Source organism: Myxocyprinus asiaticus, chromosome 25 (assembly GCF_019703515.2).
Source record: "Myxocyprinus asiaticus isolate MX2 ecotype Aquarium Trade chromosome 25, UBuf_Myxa_2, whole genome shotgun sequence".
Classification (NCBI taxonomy): Eukaryota; Metazoa; Chordata; class Actinopteri; order Cypriniformes; family Catostomidae; genus Myxocyprinus; species Myxocyprinus asiaticus.
Window position 1 is genome coordinate 2,371,719 of NC_059368.1, and position 21,163 is coordinate 2,392,881.

At 42.2% G+C, this 21,163-nt stretch overlaps 1 protein-coding gene across 2 annotated transcripts in view; it reads right to left on the minus strand.

Moving 5' to 3' along the window:
* The window catches only part of LOC127416297 (rho GTPase-activating protein 39-like), a 70,011-nt gene that overhangs the window by 3,248 nt on the left and 45,600 nt on the right, over positions 1 to 21,163 (minus strand). The window contains exons 4-9 of one of the 2 annotated variants that reach the window (XM_051655564.1): positions 14,281 to 14,445; positions 10,139 to 10,538; positions 8,798 to 8,871; positions 5,873 to 6,072; positions 3,448 to 3,539; positions 1,889 to 2,058 (exon numbers count right to left, since the gene is read on the minus strand). In XM_051655564.1, the coding sequence (XP_051511524.1) occupies positions 1,889 to 2,058; positions 3,448 to 3,539; positions 5,873 to 6,072; positions 8,798 to 8,871; positions 10,139 to 10,538; positions 14,281 to 14,445 (1,101 nt within the window). Of the gene's footprint in view, positions 1 to 1,888; positions 2,059 to 3,447; positions 3,540 to 5,872; positions 6,073 to 8,797; positions 8,872 to 10,138; positions 10,539 to 14,280; positions 14,446 to 21,163 lie in introns of those variants that run through there. The other variant, XR_007893088.1, reaches the window with a different exon arrangement.

The window sequence follows — 21,163 nt, forward strand, 5'->3', positions numbered from 1 at the left end:
TTTTGGATGCTGATGACCCAGCTAGTCTACTTTGGTACTACTATGCTGGTTGACCAGCTACGTATTGCAAGTACACCAGCACTAACCAGCATAAATCAGCCTGAACCTGATTAGTGATGGTTTAGGTAAGTTTTACTAGTAGAGCAACAGCAACCAGCCTGAATCAGCAGGGAAATTCATGCTGGTCCATGTTGGTGTTTGCTGGTAAGTGTTGGTTTGGGTTAAGTTAACAAAACTGTCTGGTGAAGCTTATTGATGAGGATGGTATTTCTGGTGAAGCTGGTTAACCAAAGCAGCCAGGTGGAGACAAACCAGCACAAACCAGCTTTCAAAACAAAAAAATATGCTGGTAACCTGCCTTTCTTGTCTTTTCAACAGAATGTAGTGAGCCCATGCGTAAAAGTCAGTGTGTCTTCTTTTAAAAGCTAAATTTAGGTACAGTATTTACAGCAGTTTATCTGACTCGGTAATATAAACTGCTTTAATAGTTGTATTTATTATAAATTAATTAATGTTCAATTTAGTATGTTTTATTTAATAGCCTATACATTTTATTTAATTTCATGTTGCCATCCTACACCCACCCTCATTTTTCACTGTTTTTGTGCCATTGATTAGTTGTGCAGAATTAAATAATAGCATTTGATAGTTATATTATTACAAAAATGTTCTTCCTTTAATAGCTTCAATGTAGTCTTTAGGTCTGCAAGAGTTTGCGTAATCACAAGATAAAATGAAACCTTCGTTAGATAAAATAACATAAAATAAAAATAACAAAATGTTATGAAATAAAATTCAATAAAATAAAATAAAATTTAATAAAATAAAATAAAATTCAATAAAATACAGATAAAATAAAATATAAAAAAATAAAAGTCAATGAAACAAAATAAATGAAATAAAATAAAATTCAATAAAATAAAATAAATTCTATAAAATTCTATAAAATTCGATGAAAGAAAATTGAACGAAATAAAATAAAATTCAATAGAATAAAATAAATTCAATAAAATAAAACACAATTCAATAAAATAAAATAGTATTAAATAAAATACAATTATTAAATAAAATGCAATTAAATAAAATGAAGTTCAATAAAATAAAATAAATTCAATAAAATAAAATTCAATACATAAAAACATTAATAGAAAATAAAGATATATAAAAATAATAATAAAAAAATACAATTCAATAAACTAAAATAAAATTCAATAAATAAAAACATCAATAGAAAATAAAGATATTTAAAAATAATAATAAAAAATACAATTCAATAAACTAAAATAAAATTCAATAAATAAAAAATCAATAGAAAAAAATAATAATAAAATAAAATAATAAAATTCAATAAAATAAAACACAATTCAATAAAATAAAATAGTGTTAAAATATAATTATAAAATAAAATGCAATTAAATAAAATGAAATTCAATAAAATAAAATAAATTCAATAAAATAAAACACAATTCAATAAAATAAAATAGTGTTAAATAAAATATAATTATAAAGTAAAATGCAATTAAATAAAATGAAATTCAATAAAATAAAATAAAATGAATTCAGTAAAATAAAATTCAATAAATAAATAATCAATAGAATAAAATAATAATAAAATAATAAAATAAAATAAAATTCAATAAAACATCAAACTCAATTCAATAAAATGAAATAATAAAATATAATTCAACAAAACAAAATTAATTCAATAAAATACAATTAAAATTCAATTCATTAAAATGAAATGTTTTATAAAATAGTTAACACTGGTATCCAGTACACTGTCATTCATCTATTTATTTATTGTGTTGAGTGGGGTGGGGGGCGGCTTATGTCTGACCTCGCCTAGGGCACCATGTGAGCTGATAGACAGCAAGGCAGATAGACAAACCTGTAGGAATCGGATGAGGTAGCAGAGTACCAGTTTGTTGATGTGAGGGAGACTGAGCACGACGTTCACAGCGGCTGCAGGACTGTCATAGTTCATGATACACTGTTCATAATATTCATGAGGAATCACGGGCTCCTCCAGCTCCCTGTACCACAGCTTCAACAGAGACGCTACAGACAGAGAGAGACAAAGGTGATGAGCTTAATCGTCACAATCCAGAAAATCTTAATGGCCCTAAAAATAGGCTTCTTAATGCAAAGTATAATTTCTTATGACCTGGAAATGTTTTTATGAGATTCACACGCTTCTTTTTTTGGACGGATGAACATTCTGACAATGTCAAAACACATTTTCAAATCATTTCTTTGCAGCTAGTCAATAATAAGGTAATAATGGCTTTATGAGTTTTCACGGTCTGACCTGGAATCAGATTTCCAAGAACGGTTCCAATGGGACGCACTTCATGAATATGGGCCAATGAGTGAAAGCAATTCTGTAAATATCATACGTCCATTTCTAGGAAACGCAACAAATTGTGAAGATAACAGTCAGGATCAGGCAGAGAAACAAATCATATTTAATAAGAAATATTGTGTTTGTGAAAAGGGTTGTGGAGATGTTGGTCCGCCCACTGTGTGTGGGAAGTTTGAGCTATTTATATTTCGAGAGAAATGGGGCATTGCAGAAAGCCTGCGGCTACAGGTGTGTGTGCGAGAGAGAGGTGGACTAATCACAGTTGGTACTACTACAATATAAAAACCTTTTTTCTAAGTCATGAAAAGGTTGTGATGACATTTTTAATCGACATTCTTAGAGGAATGTTCCAGCTTCAATTCAAGTAAATCAACAGCATTTGTGGCATAATGTTGATCGCCACAAAAATGTATTTAGACTTGTCCTTGTTTTCTTTAAATCTGTGTTCCAGTGAAGCACTTACAATGGAAGTCAATGGGGTCAAATTTTGGAGGGTTTAAAGGCGGAAATGTGAAGCTTGTAGTTTTAGAAAAGCACTTACATTCATTCCTTACATTAATATGATAAAATCATATTAACACACATATTGTTTACGTCTTGTGTCTATACTTTTGAAACAGTGAGTATTTTAATGTTTACAGATTGACCCCATTGACTTCCATTGTAAGTGCCTCAAATTCTGGCTATTTTGTTTAACGAAAAGGAGAGACGAGAGACTTTTTGTGGTAATCAACATCATGCTACAAATGCTGTCGATTGAGCTAAACTTAAAGTATTGTTGTTACTTTTAAAGTCCTGAATACATATTTTCACAGTACTGTAGAAATGTTGTTAGCACATCCTTGCAGCATTTGACAAACTTGTTTACTACGTCAAACCTGGTGCTATATTTGGCGTTCCCCAAAATGTTTTTTGCGATGCACTATTTTTTAAAGCGTTTACCAATAACAAAGTAGTTTTGTTGCATTTGTGATTTCCCATCATTAGCGAAGTACATATGTTTAGTGCATACTAATTGAATTATGCAAATTGGGATGCAGCTTGTGTTAAACTACCAACACTGAGGACGAAGGATCATGTGATACCTGGAATATGTGGGTCTTCCAGGCCTGTCGGTATCTTCCACTGGTCCACCTGTAACTTCAGAGCGTTTACTTCATCAATATCTCCTGGCACCCTGAGAAACACACACACACACACACACACACACGCACACGCAAGTGTTAGACTGGACATCACATAAAACAACAGGAACGGCAACAATCATTTCTCCTTTCGTGTTCCAAGGAAGAAAGGAAGTCATTTGATTTTTAACATTTTTCACGATTAATTGTGCAGTTAAGCTTCTTAACGGGTGCACCATTAAACTGTTGTCGCAATCCTTACTTTGCTTGCAGCTTGTAAATATGAGAGTATTAAGACACGTTTTAATGGCGTATCTGGTTCAGTAGCACAAACAGCGTTTAAGTAGATAAGGTGAGAGTCCGTTCACGATATCTCATTGAATCGAGTGAACAGTTAGTTTGTAATGTTCACAGTAGTCTCCACGTGGCATTTTCCATAAATTGGTTTTGTTAAAATGTATATAGGAATATTTTGCTGTATTGTTATGTTGGTGCATGTTGTCCTTGTGCTCCTTTAGTGAAAATAGTGTAAAAAGCATGCTAATTTTTTCTAAGTTAACGTCAATAAAGATTCATTGGCGTGACATTTACAATATTACAATAAAGTACTTACGGTACACAAATATTTCTTGAAAAAAAATTATAAACAAGGAGAACTAAATACAGAAATGATGAAAATGAAGAGGAAAATAAAAAGGGCTGAGGAGAAATAATAAATCAAATAAATACATTTTACTTTATTTTCAATCAAATAAAAGTTTTAACTGAATTTTACTTTGTGCAAAAAAAAGATTATTATTTTTTTATCTACCTGGCTACAGTGGTTGTTTGGTAAAAAGATGGTTCCACTGACTGAACAAAAAAATCACACTTTTAAGCCATTTCACAATGAAAACGTAAATATCGAGATTATTATGTATTTTTAATTTTTTTTAATTTTGCTATATCGCCCAGTCATTTTACGTCATTGTTTAAAAGTCACTACATTATAACAATGAATCCTTTAAGCTTTGAGGGTGTTTTTAAAGATTTCCTGTTTCAGTGGCATACCAAAAATTAAAGGGAAACTATATACATATATATATATATATATATATATAAACGAAAAAAACAAGTATGGTCAAGTGTTTGGTATCTATTTAAACAAATTTTCACATTTTTTTCACAATATACATTATAATAAATTCTGAGACTCTGAACCTAAGAAACTGCTGAAAAATCACAATAAATGAGCCAAAAATGTACTTTTTTCCTTCTTTTTCTGATTTGACTATATATCTCTGGGTGTAAATAAGGGGGCTCCAAAAAACTCCTTTTGTTTTGTTCCCAGTCATGTCAACTATAACTAAGAAAGATTTTGTGTTGATACAACAAAGCAATCAAAAGCTATGGCATTACAAAAATAATTTATCCCAGTTTCCAAAAACATCTCCAAGTGTCCAAAAGCCTCTCCAAACAAATAAACATAATAATTGTACATAAGAACTAATTACACATGGACAACACAATGGCTAAAGGTTTGCATAACATGCAGACATGATTTTAGTAATGATATTTCACAGAATGAGTTCCAATCTGTGCCATTTCAGTCATCATTGAGTCTGTCATGTGCTTGGCGCCATCTTCTGGTGGCCATCTGTAATTACAAGGAATAGTCACATAAATCTCTGCCCAAATATTGAGGATCATCACCAATGGCTGGAGTGATCTGAACCCAATCCGATTGGTTTAGCATTTCATGATGCTACAGCATTTCCGATGATGATCCAGGAAAGCTCACGTGTTTGTAGCCAGATAGCAAGATGCTGTGTGCACATTGTTCTTTGTGTGGGTTATCTAATGATCTACGCATCAGATTAGTTTGTGTGTGGGCTCGTTTTAAAGATAATCGCCTCCTTTAAGTAATGGTATGTGATGTTTTATGTTTTGTGAAGTTATAAGTGAAAAGGAGGCATATAAGCAACACCTGTTTACATGCAACATGTATGTAAAAGACCTAAACTTAGCTATTATTCACTATATTGTTGTCTGTAAGTAAAATGTATAGGCTAGTTGTATTCTACTTTTTGAGAGCTTTCCAACGACATATGACACATGGTTATTTGATCAGTTTGATGTTTTTACCGATTACAATAATGTGTACAGTGCAAAATTATTAATAAATGATCAAAACGGAACACTTCTGATTTGTCTGCAAATTTAAAATCACTTGAACATTTTTGGTCATAATGCCTACATGCATTGTAAAGTAGTGCTTCTAAGCTTTAAAACCATACCTAATTTGTGTTGGTCAAGCCTGTGGTTATTAATATTTTGATAATTATTTTGATCAAGGCCTTTCTGAGTTTAAAGGGTTAAATATTTATTTATGGATCATATATCTGACCTAAAGATGCCTTCAGTCTGATCTCCATTCAAGCCCAGCACTTCCTCTGAGAGGCGGGTCTGTACCCATGGCAACTGTCGATCAGGGTAACGTTCCTTCTGCATCGACATCACTTCCTCTAGAGATGAACCGAACATGGAGGGCCTGAAGATGGCGTTGTGAGCGTGGGCGATCTCTTCTATCGAGGGCTTGTTCAAACCCTACAGAGTAAGACACATGCACACTTGGTTAATCAGGTTAATCAGTTAAACATTTGGCAACCCGATAAGGTTACACAACACTGTGTGTGTGTGTGTGTGTTAACTGACAAAGTGGCTCTGTCCCAAAACCTAGTGAGCTGCCTTGCTGTCTGCTGCCTTGTAAGGGAGCATTCTAATTGAAATGAAACCTCATAAGCGACTGATGTGAAACGCTCTATGTAGCATCTTCCCCATAGCCTTAATATTTCAGATTTTTTATAATCATTCGTAATGCATTCTGAGATTGCCTTCCCTACAAAGGATATACACAATGATACTTTAGAATTTGGCCAAAACGAGGTATCTTGTAGCTGCGTAATCAAGCAACTAAAAGCTTTCAATTGGAACAGCCATAGTGTTATGAGCGCGCTTATGATGCCTTAAAATGTTGCCTACGTAGGCAGCTCACTAGATTTTGGAGCAGCGCCAGTGTTTCAAACATTACCCTGCTGGGTGTCTGGCATACACTTCCCTATACACACAAACACCCAAAGTCCTTTTTAACGGTCATTTTCACAGACTGGGATCTCTGCAGGTGACTGGCATCAATAGCTGAAGCAATTAAAACTTTTGCACACACACACACACACACACACAAGCCTCTTTCGCAGGAAAGCACAAGGCACTAATATCTAAATCCATCAATGCATTGGGAACGTCCTGTCACGCAGGTGTGATAACACTCGATCATGTAACTCTGCGGTCGACACCTACATCATCATCGCAACACTACAAGCCTATTTGAAATGCACAGCCTGTTGTCATGGCGACGTCTTCAGGGTAACAGGCAAATTCTGGAAACTAACTGAATGTTAATTAAAAATGGTTAAATAGCAGGCCAAACCAGACCCTCCCACCACTTTACGGCCAATTAGCATGTGCAAAACCAAACCTACAGAGACAAATAGTGCCAAAACGCAGAAAATATGAATGAGACAACAAAAGGCTGTGTGAAGCTTTTATACAAAGGCAATAAACTGAAAACAATGTGTTAAACCAGATTGTTACGTTTTTTGAAGAAAATATGAGTGGTTCATACCTTTGCAAAACTTGCAAAACTTGCAAAGGTGTTTTAGTTGGTTACTAGGGTTTTCTGGGTTGTTGCTAGGTGGTTGCTAGGGTCTTCTGGGTTGTTGCTAGGTGGTGTCTTAAGGTGTTTTGGGTTGTTGCTGAATGGTTAGGATATTCTGGTTAGGGTATTCTGGGTGGTTGCTAGAGTCTCCTGGGTTGTTGCTAGGTGGTTGCAAAGGTGTTCTGGGTGGTTTCAAGGTGGTTACAAGGGTGTTCTGGGTGGTTGCTTGGGTGTTCTAGGTAGTTTCTAGGGTCTTCTGGGTTGTTGCTAAGTGGTTGCTAGGGTGTTCTGGGTGGCTGCTAGGGTATTCTGGGTTGTTACTAGGTGGTTGCTAAGGTGTTTTGGGTTGTTGCTAGGTGGTTAGGGTGATCTTGGTGGTTGCTAGAGTCTCCTGGGTTGTTGCTAGGTGGTTATGGTGTTCTGGGTGGTTGCTAGGGTGTTCTAGGTGGTTGCTAGGGTCTTCTTAGTTGTTACTAGGTGGTTGCTAAGGTGTTCTGAGTGGTTGCTAGGGTCTTTTGGGTTGTTGCTAGGTGGTTGCTAAGGTGTTCTGTGTGGTTGCAAGGTTTTTCTGGGTGGTTGCTAGGGTGTCCTGGGTGGTTGTTAGATGGTTGCTAGGTATTCCAGGTTGTTGGGTCTTCTGGTTGATTGCTAGATGGTGCTAGGTGGTTGTAAAGTCTTCTGTATTATTGTTAAGGTGTCCTGGGTGGTTGTAAAGTCTTCTGGGATGTTGCTAGATGGTTGCTATGGTGTTCTGGGTGGTTGCTAAGGTCTTCTTGGTTGTTGCAAGGTGATTGCTAGAGTCTTCTGGGTGGTTGCTAAGGTGTTCTGAGTTGTTGCTAGGTGGTTTCTATGGTATTCTGTGTGGTTGCTAAGGTCTTCTTGGTTGTTGCTAGTTGGTTGCTAGAGTCTCCTGGGTGGTTGCTAGGGTTTTCTGGATTGTTGCTAGGTAGTTACTTAATTGTTCTGGGTGGTTACTAGGTTGTTCTGGGTGGTTGCTGGGGTGTTCTGGGTGGTTGCTAGGGTGTCCCGGGTGGTTGTTAGATGGTTGCTAGGGTGTTCTAGATTTTTTCTAGGGTTTTCTGGGTGATTGCTAAATTGTTACTAGGTGGTTGATAGAATTTTCTGGTTTGTTATTAGGTGGTTGCTAGGGTCTTCAGGGTGGTTGCTAGGTGGTTGCTAAGATGATCTGGGATGTTTCTAGGTGGTTGCTGGGGTGCTCTGAGTGGTTGCTAGGTTGTTCCGTATTGGCTCAAGTGAAAAGAGTTAGGGTTATGACCCTCAAGTCTTTGTGATGTTCTGCTCTCTAGATATGGCTCGAGTCCCTCCTTCAATGTAAGTTTATGGGATGTGTTTTCAGGTGAAAATGGTAAGTGTGATCTCTCAGTAAAGTAACAGCACACCTCTCCTCAACAACACACATGATTTTAGGGATCATTCATGTCTGGAGCACAAACACTGGAGAACCACTAACACACTGAACGTTTAATACGTAAGGTTAGAGGCTGGTTCAAATCACCTGTCGTACGTTTGTGCAATAGTAATAGTAATAGAATTAGAAGATACCACTAATAAATACAGTGTATTCTGAGAGAGTGAATGGTTGAAGCCACAAACCTTTTTAGCTCCTGTAAGCGCAGCCTTCTGGAGTTTACGGTAACAGTATTTTGCATAGCTGCTTATCGCCACTCCTGCAACAGAAAAATACAATACTTATCAGATCAATGTGAACAGTTAAAGCAGCGCACATTCACAGGCTGTGTACCAAATTGCATACTTCTACTATGAAAAGTATGTACTTCACTGGTGATGGGAAAATACATACTTCAAACTACCAGATCATCAAATTGCATCTTCGTACCACAGACCCACCTGCGCATTAAGGCTAGGGTATAGTTTTGATTGTGAGCCTGTATGTACGCATTTTCTGCATGTATACAATGACTGCTTTGCAGAAGTCGTCAGCATATGTCTTAAATAAATGGGCTGTACACGGACAATTTAAGCATACTGTGCTAATGACGGAAGTTGCATCACGCACACTGTGCGCGAGATGTAGCGGCATGCGGAAAACTGAAGTATACTTAGGCCTTCATGTGTGCAAGTCTTCGCTCTCAGTTGAGGAAAACATGCTGTCTCAAACTTGTATGACTTTCTTTTCTGATGTTCAAGCATCCTCGTGCTTGACGTGTTTTCGTGAGGACTTCCAGTTGTACCGCTTGCGTCAGTTCTCATTTGAACATGCAAGCGCGTATACCGTCAAGCGCAAGAACACGTGAATGAGCTTCTCTCATGAACCTGCATAGGAGAGCTGGGTAGAAGTGAAGACTTTTGGTGAATAAGGACTGAATGTATTCTTTGTTTCTCATCTAAAATTATCATACCACTTAAGAAGACATGGATTAAACCACTCAAGTCTTTTTGGACTCACTTTTTGAAACTTGAAAGTTTGGACCCCATTGAGTTGCATTGTAAGGATATAAGCACCTCATATCTCCATGAAAATATCATCGCTTGTGTTCTGCAGAAGCCATACAAGATTGAGACAGCATGAGGGTGAGTAAATGATGAGAGAATTAGCATTTTTGTGTGAACTATTCCTTTAAGGGGCATCATTTTATTGGGTTTGTTGTTTTGTTAAATGTAAATACATATCTCATGTACATATGTAAATTCACATTGTCACAAATGGACGCTATACTATATCACTCTTATCATACTACTCGCACTACTTACACAACTAGAATAGTGCAGACGTGTGCAATTTGGGAAGCACCTACAGTCTAATCTTATTATGTTGTCACCACAGAAGTTGATTGAGTGTTCAGGGAAAGTCCTCAGATGTCATGATGCATGATTTACTCAATCTTTACAATATCCTGTGGAGTGCTTTATAAGTTGAATTTACTCAAAATGAAGTGAGAGTTTGGGCATTGCGTGTGTTATTCCGTGTCTTACCCTTGGTGTCGTTCAGAGGGTCCATGTGTCTGTAGATGTAGCCCTCCAGGTAGTTGTGGAATCGAGGGGTGGGAGGGAAGAAGGCCAGACAGATGGCCATGAGCTCCCAGCCCCTCTGGAGACTGTCGTAGCGGAAGTTCTCAGTGGTCTGTCTGCACAGCTGGATGTAGAGCTCATCTCTCAGTCCCTGACAGCTCCAGCCCCTCACGGCCACCTCCAGAGCCACAGCCAGCGGGTCGCCTTTCCCCCGCCGGTCCCCCATGTATGTCTGGATGAGTTTGAAGAGCTCCACTGCTTCACGTTTGACGGTCCGGTCGTTCGTCACGATCATGGGTTTCTTGATGGGCTCGCTGCTCCACGCTAGCATGTTAGCAATGGAGACCTTCCTCCTAAACAGACCCTGGAAGCCAGAAGAGGTCGAGTTACCTCAGGCCACGGCCATTCATGGGAAAACTCCTTTTTTCGTTTACAAACATCTTTCGTTTTCCAAAGTATGTGGTTATGGAGAGTGTTTTCAAAAGCCTTTATTTTCAGTGGATGAAAACGCAGATCCAGTGTGGACGAGATGCATAAACGAGGTGCAAAATCATCGCTTTTTCAAACAAAAACGTATAGGCTAAGTGTGGACATGGCCTCAGTTGTACTCTTAGGCTACGTCAACACTAATCCATTATCGTTTGAAAACTCCATTTCCGTCATCGTTTTCCAAAGTATGCGGTAATGGAGAGCGTTTTTGAGAACACCGTTCTAGTGGGGATAAGATGTGTAAACTTAGCAAAAGTAAAGCGTTTTAAACGAAAACGTATTAGTGTGGACGTCGCCTTAAAGGAATATTCCAGGTCCAATACACGTTTAGCTCAATTGACAGCATTTGAGGCATAATGTTGATTACATTATGATTCAGTTATTTCAACTTGTCCTTCCTTTTCTTTAAAAAAAGCAAACATCAAGGTTCCAGTGAGGCACTTTCAATGGAAGTGAATGTGGCGATTTTTTTGAGGGTTTAAAGGCATAAATGTGAAGCTTATAATTTTATAAAAGCACTTACAATGACTCTTCTGTTAAAACTTGTGTACTGGGTCTGTACCAAAACTTAGTGAGCTGCCTCGCTGTCTCCTGCCAACATAGGCAGCTGTCTTTTATGGCAGCATCCTTATTGAAATTTGCCTCATAATAGAGCGATTTGGAACGCTCTACATAGTCGGCAGCTCCGCGCATCAATCAAATAGCGCTCCTCATGCGCAGTGCACGGGACTAGACTCGCAACTGATTTCAATACAGGTGACATGAGAGAAACGACACGATACTCTAATGAGCATAAATATGCACAGCACAGATACATTTTGGGTAAAATAGTCGCTGTTATTTATCTATACTTTTCCACAGTGAATGGATTATAAGTATATTTATAATCAAAATTTATCTAGCGTCTTCTGCCATCTTGGATTTATTTTTCCGCCGAGCTCATCATGGTGCATTCTGGGATCGCCTACGCAGGGAAGGATACATACGACGATACCTTAGAATTTGGCCAAAACGACACATCTTAAAGCCCCGTTCACACCGCCGGCGACATCGTGCAAGACAGCTACAGCATCCCATTCATTTTCATTTTGAGAGCACTGCGACTTCCGGCGACATGAGCTGTCGCCACCATTGGCAACAGAGATCGCCGTGGGAAGCGACAAGACAAGTTGAGATAAAATGATGCGTGGAAAACTGTGTCGGCATTCTGAGTGAGTTTGATTCATATATTGATATAACGTTCATCTTATTTAATGCTATGACGCATTAAGCACTGCTGCAGGTTATATAAAACACTCTCCCCTGCAGAATGTGCATTTTTTTAATCCCTTTTTCTTCCCAATTTGGCATGCCCAATTTCCAATGCACTCTAGGTCCTCGTGGTGGCTTAGTGACTCGCCTCGATCCGGGTGGCGGAGGACGAATCTCAATTGCCTCCGCGTCTGAGACCGTCAATCCGCGCATCTTATCACGTGGCTTGTTGAGTGCATTACCGCGGAGACCTAGCGCATATGGAGGCTTCATGCTATTCTCCGCGGCATCCATGCACAACTCACCACGCGCCCCACCGAGAGCGAGAGACACATTATAGCGACCACAAGGAGGTTAACCCAACATGACTCTTCCCACCCTAGCAACCGGGCCAACTGGTTGCTTAGGAAGCCTGACTGGAGTCACTCAGCATGCCCTGGATTTGAACTTGTGACTCCAGGTGTGGTAGTTAGGGTCTTTACTTGCTGAGCTACCCAGGCCCCCAGCATGTGCATTTTTAAAGACAAAAGAACTTATTCCTTGTCAAATTAGAATGATATCTTAATTTTATTGGCAGTATCATCTGTAATCAGCATTTCAAACGTGGCTATGGCCAATTGTGCAGTCCACCAATAACATTACAGTGGTGGCAGCAGTAGGAATGCCCACCAGCAACACAGATCACAAAGTCTAGTCATATGCCGCCCACGGTGTGAACAGGGCTTAAGAGACAGCATTATTAAGATACCTACCTTTTGGAACAGCCTTCATGTCAGGAGCGCGCCTATGATGTCACAAAATGCTGCAAAATGCTCGTGGTCACTATAATGTGGTTCTTGCTCTCGGTGGGGTGCGTGGTGAGTTGTGCGTGGATGCCGCAGAGAATAGCGTGAAGCCTCCACATGCGCTATGTCTCCGCGGTAACGCACTCAACAAGCCACATGATAAGATGCGCGGATTGACGGTCTCAGACGTGGAGGCAACTGAGATTCGTCCTCCGCCATCTGGATTGAGGCGAGTCACTACGCCACCACGAGGACTTAGAGCGCATTGGGAATTGGGCATTCCAAATTGGGGAGAAAAAGAGAAGAAAATAAAAAGAATAATAAAATAAAGTAAGTAATTTTAGCACACTAAAATCATGTTAACATGCATATTGTTTATGTCTTGTGGCTGTACTTTTGAAACAGTGAGTTTTTTAACGTTTACAGATTGACCCCATTGACTTCCATTGTAAGTGTCTCAATGGAACACCGATTTTTGCTTTTTTAAAACAAAAGGAGGGACGAGTCGAAGATAATTTTTGTGGTAACAACATTATGCCACAAATGCTGCTGATTGAGGCTGCATCTACATTAATCCAGACACATGTGTTTTCGTTTTTGAAACTTTATCCGTCCACACTGCCTTTTTTAAGCGTTTCCAAAAGTTGCTCGTCCACACTGAAACATATGAAAATGCTTAAATCCCCTACTGTGCATGCACGTTGCATGTACGGTCTGAAATGCAGTCGCCGGACACCAATTCCGAGGAAACTTCGTGTCACCTTTGAAGGAATGCAATGTGAATGTTGTACAAAGTAACATTTATCTTTAACAATGCCATCAAAGTGAACATCAGGCACAACAGCGGCGGTATAACACGGGCCGCCATCTTGATTGTTTTGGTTGAATGGATCACATGACTGCATCACATGACAACAAATACATCATCATTTTCAGATATATCCGTTTTCACAGTCCACATTACAACGCGAAGACGCCGTTTTCAAATTTATTGACTTGGGAGAGCGTTTTCGAAAAGCTCAGTTTTCGCTGACAAAAACCCTGTGTCAGTGTGGACGGAAGGCCAAAACGTAGAGAAAAATAAGCGTTTTCAAACGAAAACTTATTAGTGTGGACGTGGCCTGAGCTTAATTTGTATTGAACCGGGAATATTCCTTTAAAGAAATAGATTACCCATTGGAAAATTGTTTAATAAACATGATTTAGTGAGGTATAAGCTTAAAACAAAGAGAAAAAAACAATTATATTTGAGAGCTATGGCAGAGGGAAACATTATCAATAACTTGAATCTCAGTCTGTTGCTCACAAAATTATCATATGACTTCGGAAGACTTGTAATATGGTGCTACAGTCAAACAGAGTACTTTCATGGTGCTTGGCAGCAAAAATCACCATCTGCATTTGTTCTATGAAAGAGAGCTGCTTGGACATTCTACCAAACATTTTGTTTCATGGAAAAATAAAATAATACTGTGTTGGGATGACAAGAGGGTGAGTAAATGATGACAGACATTTCATTTTGGGGTGAAATATCCCTTTAATATATGTGTATTTATGTGTAAAAGGAGTTGTGTACAGTACCTGTGTGTGCTTGTTGAAGTGTTTGGACGCCCAGTTCTCAATGTCTGTTTCTGAGGACGGTTTGCGCAGCGTGAATTCTGGGAAAACACCGCAGCTCGCGCTAGGCATCATGTTCCGAGCATTCCGACTTGCCTCAAACTGAGAACATGCTCCGAGATCTTCCGACTGAGGAAGAAAGAAAACATTATATGGTGATGTTAAACAGCAGCATTCAGGCAAGAGGAAGCACAGATATTAAAACAACTTCTGCCTCAGGACAGAGTGAAGATCAGGACAAACAGACCATCAGATGAGAAGAGGAAATAAGTCAAATTCTAAAAATAATGAGAACAACGATAACAACAAAATAGTAAAAATACTTTCTTGAGGCTCCAATTATACAATTATGAAATTTCAAATCCTTTAACACCGCCAGAAAGCTTTTCCTTAATAGTATTCGTGTTCCCTATCTGTCACTCACTCGACATTGTGTCAATGTAGTGACACTAGGGGTCACTCTTGGGAGCCCGAGACACCTCTGGTCCTTGATAAAAGGCCAATGAAAATTGGCGAGTGGTATTTGCATGCCAGTCCCCCAGACATACGGGTATAAAAGGAGCTGGTATGCAACCACTCATTCAGATTTTCTTCTCGGAGCCGAACGGTCATGCTTATTGAGCTTAATTTCTACTGTTCATTCACCACTGCTGGATCTGACGGTGCATTTCAGTGGCTTCTCCCTCCTCTGCACTGGTGCACTGCCGAGAACGCCCCTGGGCGCTTTGGCAGAAAAAAGAGAGTATATTTTCTAAAGAGTTTAATTCTCTGAAAGAGTATATTTCTCTAAAAGAGCGGCACACACGGAATGTCTTTTTAAAGATGCATCTTTTTAAAGATGCCTTTCCGATTGTGTGTTATTCCTGGTTGCGGTTGTTATCTCTCAACTTCAGATGGTCATGATCGCTGTCTTTTGTGTCTGGGCGTGACCCACATGGAGGCAGCATTTGTGGATGCTTCATGTTCTCACTGCGAGAACATGACCATGGCAACGTTGCGGTCGCGACTTGCTTTCGTAAGAAAGCAAGCTTTCGTAAGAAAGCAAGCCACCCCAGCGTAAGAAAGCAAGCCACCCCAGTGGTTCCCTGCCACTCCCAGCGCGGTTGGCACTGGGGGTGATTTGGGGACCCCAATGGGATTGCCTCCGCCGGGTATCCCCCCGCGGACCTCCCATTCCCCAGCATGCTCGTCTGCCCCAGTCGGGCTTCCGGATGAGTCCGCCGGCTCATCTCACGGCGAGTCTGGCCTCTTGTTCGGAGCCCGCGAAGATGATGAGCTCTCGAGTGCAGCATCGGAGAGCGGGCTTATCCAGTCGGACGCAGAAGCCTCAGATGGGCCCCCCCTCGGGGACGATTGCCCAGTCACAGGCTGATGCAGAGATGACGGACATGCTTTCCCGGGTGGCCACGAGCGTCGTGCTAGAGTGGAACCCTCTGCTCTCCCCTGAACCCTCGCAGCTCAATGACTGGTTCCTGGGCTCGTGGTGCCGTTCAAAGCAGCCACGCCCCGCTCCAGTGCCTTTCTTCCCGGAAGTGCACGAGGAGCTGACGAAATTCTGGGGGGCACCTTTTACTGCCCGGCCCCGATTCCTCAGTTCCCCCGCCCTCACTACCCTCGATGGCGGGGCAGCCAGGGGCTATACGGCGATTCCACCGGTGGATAAGGCGCTTGCGGTGCACCTATGGGTGAAGCAGCAGACGGAGGCTATCCGGCATATCCTGCCCCGGCGCGGCTCAAAATCCCGCACCCCGTCTGCTCGTCGTCAAGGGCGTCCCCCTGCGGTGACTGCACCGGCTCCGCCGCAGCCCGCCCCTTCGGCCTGGCCCCAGTGTGGAGCCCACCGCAGGAAGCAGACACCACCCGTCTCAAAGTCGGCCGCTAAGAACCCACGGAGGTCGTCAAAGCGCCCCTGAGATGGGTGACCCAGGGTCGAAGGAACCCACTCACCTGGAGTTGGTAAGAAGACCACTCCATCCCCCGGTGGAGGGCCGGGTGGAGAATCTTTTGTTGCCTTTTTGTTTGATTTCGCCGCATGCCCAAGTGGCTGCGGTACCCAACAGTTCAGCAAAAGAGCGGTTTCCTTCTTCCCTGGATCACATACCCAGTGTGCACAGTCATCATCACGACTATCGTCCACGGGTTTTTCCTTGCAGGATCGGCGCTCCAGTGGTGGTCTTCCCGCCCCTGAGCGCCCAGCTGTGGCACACAGCCACCCCCGATGTGACAGTCTCCACGGGTTACGAGGACAGGCCTCTTCCTCCCCCATCCCAGCCTGTTCCGGGGGTGGTCACAAGGAGCCAGGTAAGTGCTTCGATGTCCCTAGACTCAACACGGCCACGACGTGGTGTGGCACCTCGAGCTCCGCCCCGCCTCGAGGCCCCACCTGCCGGTATGTCCGATGATGTTGTCCCCTTGGTCCCCCTTGTGCGGAACTTGGATGTGTGGCTTGCGCTTTCCAATCCATCGCGATGGCTGGTCCGGACCACCTGACTCGGTTACGCAATTCAGTTTACCAGGCGCACGCCCAGGTTCAGCGGTATCCACTTCACCTTGGTGAAGGACGAAAACGCTGCTACCTTGCGCGCGGAGATCGCTACCCTCCTACGGAAGGGCACAATAGAACCTGTCCCTCTGGCCGAGACGAAGAATGGGTTTTACAGCCCCTACTTCATCGTGCCAAAAAAAGGCGGTGGGTTGTGGCCAATCTTGGACCTGCGAGTACTGAACCGGGCTTTACACAGACTCCCGTTCAAGATGCTGACGCAAAAACGTATTCTGGCGAGCATCTGACATCAAGATTGGTTCGCGGCGGTAGACCTGAAGGACACAGATCCTTCCTGCGGTTTGCATTTGAGGGTCAGGCGTATCAGTACAAGGTCCTCCCTTTCGGTCTGTCTCCTCACATCTTCATGAAGGTCGCAGAGGCAGCCCTTGCCCTGTTAAGGGAAGTGGGCATTCGTGTTCTCAACTATCTCAACGACTGGCTAATCCTAGCTCACTCTCGGGACATGTTGTGCACACACAGGGACTTGGTGCTCTCACACCTCAGCCAACTAGGGCTTCGGGTCTGCTGGGAAAAGAGCAAGCTCCTCCTTCCTGCAGGAGAGGTTGGAAGGGCGGCTGTCCCCTTCCATCTTGAAGGTGTACGTTGCAGCACACCACGACGCAGTCGACGCTAAGTCCTTAGGGAAGCACGACCTGACATCAGGTTCTCTCCAGACAGTGCCTCGTTCCCTCATGGGACCTCCCTGTAGTTCTTCAGGGTCTTTGCAGTCAGCTGAGCTTAAGGCACTCTCCTTGAAGACTGCCTTCCTGACTGCGCTCACTTCCATCAAGAGGGTAGGAGACCTGCAAGCGTTCTCTTCAGCGAAACGTGCCTGGAGTTCGGTCCGGGCTACTCTCACGTGATCCTGAGACCCCAACCGGGCTATGTGCCCAAGGTTCCCACAACCCCTTTTAGGGATCAGGTGGTGAACCTGTGAGTGCTGCCCCAGGAGGAGGCAGACCCAGCCCTATCGTTGCTGTGTCCGGTGCACGCTTTACGCATCTATTTGGTTCGCACGCAGAGCTTTAGAATCTCTGAGCAGCTCTTTGTCTGCTTTGGTGCACAATGGAAAGGAAGCACTGTCTCTAAGCAGAGGATCGCCCACTGGCTCACTGACGCCATAGCTATGGCATATCACGCCCAGGACATGCCGCCCCCGATAGGGCTACGAGCCCATTCTACCAGGGGTGTAGCGGCCTCCTGGGTCCTGGCCAGGGGTTCCTCTCTAACAGACATTTGCAGAGCAGCAGACTGGGCAACACCCAACACCTTTGCAAGGTTCTACAACCTCCAGGTGGAACCGGTTTCATCCCAGGTAGTGGCACGCAATATAAGTGGATAAGCCCGGGATAGCCGGCCGGGTGTATCGCTTGCACATAGCGCCTTCCACCTCTTTTGAGCTGAAGACGTGTGCCATTAATTTCCATTAGTGTTCACAAACTATGTTCCATGGTTGACTTCCTCCGAGCCCTGTGGCAGTCGAGTTTTCAGAGAGACCCAGTACACGTGCTAACTAAGAGCCCTGTTCTGGGGTAGGTACTCCGCATGTGGCGGTTCCCTGTAAGGTAACCCCATGCGATGTATATCTTCTGCTAATTCGTTTCCCTGTTGGCAAACTGCGTCTTCCTTGGGCAGAGCCCCTCTGCCCCAGTCTCTATGTTTGTAGTAACTCCTCCCCTGTTGGGTAGGATCTACCCTGAGACTCTCCACTCGGTTGTCAAAACCATGTGACGTATTTTTTCCACTTAAATACCCCCCCCCCTCCCCTCTCGGCTCCTCAGCATAAAACCTGAATGAGTGGTTGCATACCAGCTCCTTTTATACCCGTATGTCTGGGGGAGTGGCATGCAAATACCACTCGCCAATTTTCATTGGCCTTTTATCAAAGACCAGAGGTGTCTCGGGCTCCCAAGAATGACCCCTAGAGTCACTACATCGACACAATGTCTCGTTCCCTCCATCAGGGAATGGAGGTTATGCAAGTAACCATGACGTTTTCCTGTATAAATATCTAAGCATCCTTAAAAAAATCTGATAAATTAAAAACACAAATAAATTAAAAATAAAGAAGCAAAATTGCATACATTTTAGGAATTGTTTAAAAAAAAACAACAAATAAAAACAATCTTGAATTAAGTTTATTTTTCTTACCCCATTGGTAAATTGTTTCCCCCCTTGTTTTAAGCATAAAACAACTTTTATCAAGGCTTATCTCTGAAAATAAGTGAATATTTTATGCATTTTGCTTTGCAAGTAAATTAATCTAGTTGTGAGGATCTTTAGATAGTTTTGCTGAAAAACAAGACAATGTTTTTTTTTTATTGAGAAAATATATACAGTATATCTTTGTATATATAATGTATCTACTGCATATTTACAGTATACTGTATATATTGTTGCTAGGTTGTTCTGAGCGGTTGCTTGCGTGTTGCTATGTAGTTGCTAAGGTGTTCCAAGTGATTGTTAGCACATTGCTATGTGGTAGCTAGGGTGATCTGAGTGGTCATAGCATGTTGCTATGTGGTTGCTAGGGTGTTCTGAGTGATTGTTAGCACATTGCTATGTGGTAGCTAGGGTGATCTGAGTGGTCATAGCATGTTGCTATGTGGTTGCTAGGGTGTGCTGAGTTGTTGCGTGTTGCTTTGTGTTTGCTAGGGTGTTCTGAGTTGTTGTAAGTGCATTGCTATGTTGTTGCTAGGGTGTTCTGAGTAGTTGTTAGCACGATGCTACATGGTTGCTAGGGTGTTCTGAGTTGTTGCAAGCACATTGTTTTGTTGTTGCTAAGGTGTTCTGAGTTGTTGCAAGTGTGTTGCTATGTGGTTGCTAGGGTGTTCTGAGTGGTTGTGTTAGTACGCTGCTATGTTTTTCCAAGGGTGTTCTGAGTAGTTGTTTGCACAATGCTAGTGGTCGTTAGTGTGTTGCTATGTGGTTGCTAGGGTGTTCTGAGCGGTTGTGTTAGTACGCTGCTATGTTTTTCCAAGGGTGTTCTGAGTAGTTGTTTGCACAATGCTATGTGGTTGCTAGGGCATTCTGAGTAATTGTTAGCGTGTTGCTATGAGGTTTCTTGGATGATCTGAGTGGTCGTTAGTGTGTTGCTATGTGGTTGCTAGGGTGTTCTGAGCGGTTGTGTCAGTACGTTGCTATGTAGTTGTTAGGGTGTTCTGCGTAGCTGTTAGTGCATTGCTATTAGGTTTCTAGGATGTTCTGAGTGGTTGTTAGTGCAATGCTACATGGTTGCTAAGGTGTTCTGAGTTGCTGCAAGCACGTTGCTTTGTGGTTGCTAGGGTGTTCTAAGTTGTTGCAACTGCATTGCTTTGTCATTGCTAGGGTGTTCTGGGTTGTTGCTAGTGCGTTGCTTTGTCGTTGCTAGGGTGTTCTGAGTTGTTGCAAGCACTTTGCTATGTTGTTGCTAGGGTGTTCTAAGTAGTTGTTAGCATGATGCTACATGGTTGCTAGGGTGTTCTGAGTTGTTACAAGCATGTTGCTTTGTTGTTGCTAGGGTGTTCTGAGTTGTTGCAAGCATGTTGCTTTGTTGTTGCTAGGGTGTTCTGAGTTGTTGCGTGTTGCTTTGTGTTTGCTAGGGTGTTCTGAGTTGTTGCAAGTGCATTGCTATGTTGTTGCTAGGGTGTTCTGAGTAGTTGTTAGCACGATGCTACATGGCTGCTAGGGTGTTCTGAGTTGTTGCATGTTGCTTTGTGTTTGCTAGGGTGTTCTGAGTTGTTGTTAGCACAATGCTACATGGTTGCTAGGGTGTGCTGAGTTGTTGCGTGTTGCTTTGTGTTTGCTAGGGTGTTCTGAGTTGTTGCAAGTGCATTGCTTTGTCATTGCTAGGGTGTTCTGGGTTGTTGCCAGTGCGTTGCTTTGTCATTGCTAGGGTGTTCTGGGTTGTTGCCAGTGCGTTGCTTTGTCATTGCTAGGGTGTTCTGAGTTGTTGCAAGCACTTTGCTATGTTGTTGCTAGTGTGTTCTAAGTAGTTGTTAGCGCGATGCTACATGGTTGCTAGGGTGTTCTGAGTTGTTACAAGCATGTTGCTTTGTTGTTGCTAGGGTGTTCTGAGTTGTTGCAAGCGTGTTGTTTTGTGTTTGCTAGGGTGTTCTGAGTTGTTGCAAGTGCATTGCTATGTTGTTGCTAGGGTGTTCTGAGTAGTTGTTAGCACAATGCTACATGGTTGTTAGGGTGTGCTGAGTTGTTGCGTGTTGCTTTGTGTTTGCTAGGGTGTTCTGAGTTGTTGTAAGTGCATTGCTATGTTGTTGCTAGGGTGTTCTGAGTTGTTGCAAGTGTGTTGCTATGTTGTTGCTAGGG